At 41.1% G+C, this 6,068-nt stretch overlaps 1 protein-coding gene across 2 annotated transcripts; it reads left to right on the plus strand.

Moving 5' to 3' along the window:
• Positions 1-1,446: 1,446 nt before the first annotated feature.
• RAMAC (RNA guanine-7 methyltransferase activating subunit) lies at positions 1,447-5,770 on the plus strand (the record flags this gene model as incomplete). 2 transcript variants are annotated; one of them, XM_080626283.1, is made up of 3 exons in its annotated part: positions 1,447-1,493; positions 3,086-3,260; positions 4,649-5,770. In XM_080626283.1, the coding sequence occupies 2 exons, from the start codon at positions 3,094-3,096 to the stop codon at positions 4,836-4,838; spliced, it is 357 nt and encodes a 118-aa protein (XP_080482409.1). In that variant the 3' UTR covers positions 4,839-5,770. The 2 variants fall into 2 exon arrangements, with proteins under 2 accessions (XP_080482409.1, XP_080482408.1); XM_080626282.1 differs by lacking the exon at positions 1,447-1,493 and having other exon boundaries at positions 3,076-3,260.
• Between the last annotated feature and the right edge of the window lie 298 nt (positions 5,771-6,068).

Below are 6,068 nucleotides of genomic sequence, written 5' to 3' on the forward strand. Positions count from 1 at the left end.
ACTGATTTTATGCATGAAATCCTCTGTACACACATGTGAAACTGCAACATCCAGTGGTCAGAACAAAACGTGTCTGGGAAAGAAATAAAATCCTGCCTACTTCTGCCCATTTGAACAGGGCAGTCAGTAGAACAGGAATTATATGGGGAAAACTTAAGCCAAAATATATTATTTTTCAGCCTCAGTGACAATTTGTTTGTCTTAGAACTAGCTATCCAGGCTAAGGTATTTGCATTAGGCTGTTCAGATTGAGGTCACCATTTCTATTCTGCAAGTGACAATATGCTCCTGCTCTAGGTCATGCAGGAGAGGAGACTGTAATTACTGCTGTTTATATGAAACAAAAGGCACTTATTGTGGTCTAATATTTTTGGAGAATTGGATGTTGCTGTCACTGTTGCTGGGGTATCTTGTTGCAAGTGATGAGCTCAATTATCAGTCTTTATGCTTTGCTAGCACCTGTGAGCAATAGTCTCTAGAATCACAGAGTCTCTAGGAGAGCTTATAAAAAAACATTGCGTTCTGAAAGGGTCCTACAAAAAATCCATTTCTTATACACATCATGAGAGACCATTTAAAACTCATTGTCTTAAGAGCTGTGGAAAACAGTCAGCAATGCAAAGACGTCAGTGTTGTGGAAACAAGGTGAACAGGGACACCAACACCAGTTCTGCTACAGGAAGGTTGTGATGCCACCAGTCGTTCAGAGGAGAGAGGCAACACCGCATCCCCATGCTGCACATCCTTTGGGCAGTGCGCTGTTAATAACTGCCGTTCACTTCATGAATTAGTAATAACAGCCAGGGTCGAAGAAGTACAGGAGGGGAGGCACAGTTCCCTGCCTCAAGCCATTTTACCTGCACAGGACCCCCTTTACTAGAAGTTTTGACACTTGCACATAATTTCACGTGTATTAAAGGTGACAGGACTTAACCACTACCTACAGCACCAGGTGGGAGTGTAAATGTGATGCCGAAGCAGACATCAAAACAGATTTCTTTTGGGTTATACAGAGTTATTTAGCTGCCAAAACCCCTTCATGTCATCCTACCTTCCTCACACAGTAGTCAAACCATCGCTACCCTTTTTTATGCTTAAGATACACTTACACCGCATTACCAACAGCCACAGGGCTACAGCTGTAGGCGCCACGTTCATTTCACCCTTTTTAGATGCACCTTCCTGTTAAAAAACAAGTATTTCAGGTATCACCTCTTTAAAACCTGTGTAGGAGCCAAGGAAAGCGCCCCACAAATGTCAAGGCTGTTTATATCAACGCAGTTTGTATCAAACCCTAATTTAGGGGAATTAATCCTTCCACCCCTAACGAGTCCCTCCCGCTGCCGGGCCAGGGCCCTCTCTGAGACCACCATGATCCAACAAGGTACGCCGGCCTGCAGGCGGCACCGCCCCGGCAGCGGGGGGAAGCGGCGGGGCCCGGCCCGGAAGAGGAGGGCTTTGCACGGCGGTTTCGCGGCGGCTGGCGGTGAAGGGTGAGGGCAAGGCGGCCGCGGGCAGTGGCGGTGGCTGTGCGGGAGGAGGGTGGCCGGGGACCCGACACCCATTGCTCCCATCAGCTTTTGCCGCGGCGGGCTCCGGCCGCAGCCGCTGTGAGGGGACAGGGCCCCGGCCCGGGCAGCCGGGAGGGGAGTGAGCCCTGACCGTTGCTAGAGGCACTGTTTGTCTTTATGCGGAGGAAGGTGACGGGTTTCCCGTTACTAGCCCCCGCAGGATAAACACCGATATTAAAATGACTAATCGTGAGGAGAGCAGCTCCCCTTGCTCTCTGGAGAAGACTGTAGTGCAATGCGGTGGGTCCCCAGAGCAGTACTATCCTCCCACCCCGACAGAGTCCCTGAGTTCCTTGGAGGTAGATGACAGTAAAGACTAACGAGACTAGCCCGTTGCAGCAAAAAGAGGATGAAGTCACTGGACATCCTGCAGGAATAACTCCTACACCTGCTTTAGAAAGGTTAATGCTTCGTCATTGAGTGGAAGGGGAAGGCTGGAGGTGGGCTCTGGAGATCACCAGGCACTGAGCTTTCTGAAGCTGACAAAAGGGCAGTTCAGTCTACAGAAAGAATACTGTGTGGTATTACACATAAACATCCCACTTACCCCAGTCTCAAGCTGCTCATGGGTACAGCAAGGAGAACTGGGCTTGGTCATCAAGGTTATATATTGTAGCTCTCAGGCCTAGAAGAAACCCCTTCTGTTCCTTCATTTCTTTCTTTCCTTTTTTTATTCCTTCCTTTCTTTCCCTCCAATTTGCAAGGTCCTGCTTGCAAATCTTCAGGGGACAGCAGAAGAGCTTAATCTGGAAGTCTAGAGACAAAGACCTGTAATGCTCTAAATTACCCAGGGCTTGTTAAAACAGTAAGCGTAGAGCCTTTCTCAGCATCTACTATTAGGGCCAGATTTTTACTGGTGGACACAACTAGATAGCACTTTTGTCTGAAGGGCAAATGCTTATATCCAGGTAAATAAGGAAACTAATGCCTTTAATGCAAATCTCATCAGAGAGACATATATTTGACCTTAGCAAGCTTTTCAAGTTGATTATAGTCATGTTTTTCCTGACAAAAATGGATTAGGAGTAGATTGGGACTGCATTCTGAAGAAATACTTTTTTTCTTATTGACTCTCAGAAATGTCATATCTTTTTTACCACAGCTCATCTAATCTAGGACTGTCAGAATTGATTCAAAGCTGCTGCTGTGTAATGGCTAACTATTACGTATTAACCAAGTTGAATTTCTCCTGTGTGGATGGAGTCCGTTAAAACCACTCCCAGTGCTTAGGGTGCATCAGTGCCTGTATATCCAGTATAGACATCCAAAGACTGTACATGGTATTGGAATTGCTTTCCATCAGAGATAACCTTTTCATCAGACTTATTTACAGTCTTAGATCATCAGGACTCAGGAATCAGTCATGCATGCCGTCTGCCCAAAAATTAACTGCCATGTTAATCTGAGTGTAACTTCGCACTGTCATTCATTTGCCCTTAGTGTATTTTGGTAGCTATTACAATAAGAGTCTTCATACATTGATAAAGCCGCTTTTACTATGTTCATGTTTAAAGTATTCAGAATGACTTCCCTGGTTGACATGCCCATGAATTATGAAAAGCTGTTTGCTCATCGATTCACATCAGATGATGAAGAATACCAAGAGTATCTGAAACGCCCTGCAGATCCCCCTCCTATAGTTGAAGAATGGAGAAACAGATCTGGTGGCAACCAGAGAAACAGAGATCGGTACTGATTTCTTTTTTTCTTTTTCTTTTTGTCTTATATAAATATATAGTTAAATGATTGTGTATTTCAGAAGAAATATAAGAATTTGTTCTGTTAATGGAAGATATTTAATCTTCTTGTTACTTCATAGGTAACTATTTTAAGAGAAATAGTCTTCTCTGAAAAGTAATGAGGTTTTATATTTTCTCTGTATTGATAGTCAGAGTTTTTGCATTGTGTATGAAATTACTAAGTAATTTACTTTTTAGTAAGGAATGAGCCAGAACCACAGAACTCATTTCCTCGGGTTACTGATCATCAGAGGGGAAAGATGAGAGTTCTGCAAAACTAAGCAGCCTATCTTCTGTTGGATAATAGCCAGCAGGAAAATGGGTGAAGGGGCAGGCTAATAGCAGTGATTGTCTGCTGCTAGGTGTCCACAAAATGTTTCATTTGTAACCTAAATATCTGCCATACTTTGTTAAATTAACCTGTACTACTTTTATCTAGTAGATATAACTGTAAAATCCATCATCCAATCTGTCTGGCAAATGCAGTGTTACCTGCTTACTGCAAAATATTTTGAATTACTTCTTCAGGATGTATCCGATTTTTGTGTGACTGAAAAACAATGATTACAGCATATAATATGTTTGGTTAAAAAATGTGATTGTTTAAGGGGATTTTCTTTCAGAAATTTGTGGTTCTTTGAACTAATGAACTCTTACACCTACACTGTAGTCACAAAGCAAACCTCATGGACATGTTTGTCTATGCCACACCACTGAGATAGGCAAAGAAAATGACAGTGAGGCAGCTCAAGTGTCAATCAGAATCAAGATACAGTTGAAAAGCCAAAATTTAGACTGGACAATGGCTAAATACCACTGATAAGATACTCTCTTGAGTATGGGGATCTACAAGAGCCTGTGAAGCAGTGGTTGTATGTATTTTAGTGAATATGGAAATTCCAGGACTGCTGTCAGACAGCTAAATTGTACTTAAGCCTGTTTTGCCGCAGCTTTCAGCCATGAAGCTACTAGACTGAACCTGGCTTTGATGCAGCTGGATGTCTCTTCTGTTTTTTTTTTTTTTTTAATATATCATCTGTTTGAGTCTCTAAAGTTCCACCAGTTCAGCTTATGCCTGTGAATACTCTGTGTTAGGAAACAGACTGTCCTTCCATTGCTTAGCAGACACAGTGCTGGGCAGTGATAAGAAATTAATGAACGATCTCAGATGACTCTAGATATGTTTTCATCAGTTTTTCATAGAAACAGATAAGTGAGTGTATAAACAGTGCCATGACAGTTTACATGAAAACTATAACATTTAAGAGTTCATTATCATTCATCTTTTCAAAAAACCTCACCATTTAAGTGACTCTTTGACATTTCTTTTCATTGCAGGTTTCAAGATGGTAGATACTTTAGAGGAGATAGATACAACTGGCAAGGTGACTACAGATCTAATCAGAGGTCGGAAAGAAGCTGGGGTAATAACTACCAGCAGCACAGACAAGGGCAATCATATTCCTCCCACTATGGACAATATGGCTACAACTCCTACAACCCAGGGTCTCGTTACCATTCCTACTGATGATACTTGTGCTTTGAAAGTCCAGTAATGCTATGAAACAAATTAAGTTAAAGTTTTCTTTTTTTCCCACAGTTTTATAGATCACTCAAGAATTAGTATTACAGTCCATCATTGTTTATCTGTAGTGTGAATACCTTTTGTGAGTAAAAAAGCGTATTATACAGAGTTTGGTTAGAGTCTGTAGATCTTAGATTAATTTTCTATCTCATTCTTTTGTCTGAATACACACTAGTGCACTTCTTTTCTTCCATCATTGAGATTTCTCTCTGTTTCATTTTAGAAAACACAACAGGCCAGGGGAAAATAGCTGTGGTTTGCGTACAGCCTGTAGCAATGGCACATTGCCTTAAGATAATTCTTTTTTAAAAGTGACATTCTGTGTCTTTGTCTGGAGAGAATTTCTTAGTTTGGCTTTTTATAGTGAGAAAAGCTCAGTTTGGTTTGAATTTCACATGCCTTAAAACTGAGAAGAGAGGTGCTATTATAGAAATACTTCATGGGGTCAGTGTAGTGTCCTTTGACTCAATGGCTTGGATTTATTCGCAGATTTCCTTTTAAAACATGGTCCAAAAGCTGGAATAAAAATTAAGTAGTTTAAAATATGTATCTTCTGGTTGTAGTAGGTCAGTGATGTACAAGTTTTACTTGAGAAGTGATAGCAGACTTAGATTAATTTGCATGGTCTTAAATTTGGTATGTGCATAACAAATGTTGGAATTCCTATTTCAGTAAAGCTGTAAAATTTTGATGATAATTGTGATTACTTATGTGAAACACTGCATGTTCTAGAAGAAAGGAACTGTAATTGGTACTGTTCTGTACTTCTTTTGCATGAGAAAAATAGCAGTGCAGAATGTTCTGCAGTTCATAGAATTTAAGTTTTGTGTGGTTTTTTTTTTAAGTATGACACAATAAAGGTATAGTTCACATGTGAGGATGTTTCTGAATATTTCTACAACCTAATTTTGAAACACTGAGAGTTGCTACCGTGTCATCCAGGCTGGCTGGCCTATGAGAAGCAGTACCAGCACAGAAGTGTTAATACTGCACAGCTGTTGGTTTAAGTTTTCTTCTAACTACAGCTTACTCGGCTACAACCAAGAGGATGAGATACTGTGTGATTAACTAGAAGTCTGGAGTGTTAATTCACTATCTGACATTCTACTATAATAGGGTCAAAGGTCTCTATTTCACCATTTACACAATAGGCTAATTTGCATCAGGAGTGCA

This window comes from Psittacula echo (genome assembly GCF_963264785.1).
Source record: "Psittacula echo genome assembly, chromosome: 10".
In the NCBI taxonomy this organism is placed as follows: domain Eukaryota; kingdom Metazoa; phylum Chordata; class Aves; order Psittaciformes; family Psittacidae; genus Psittacula; species Psittacula echo.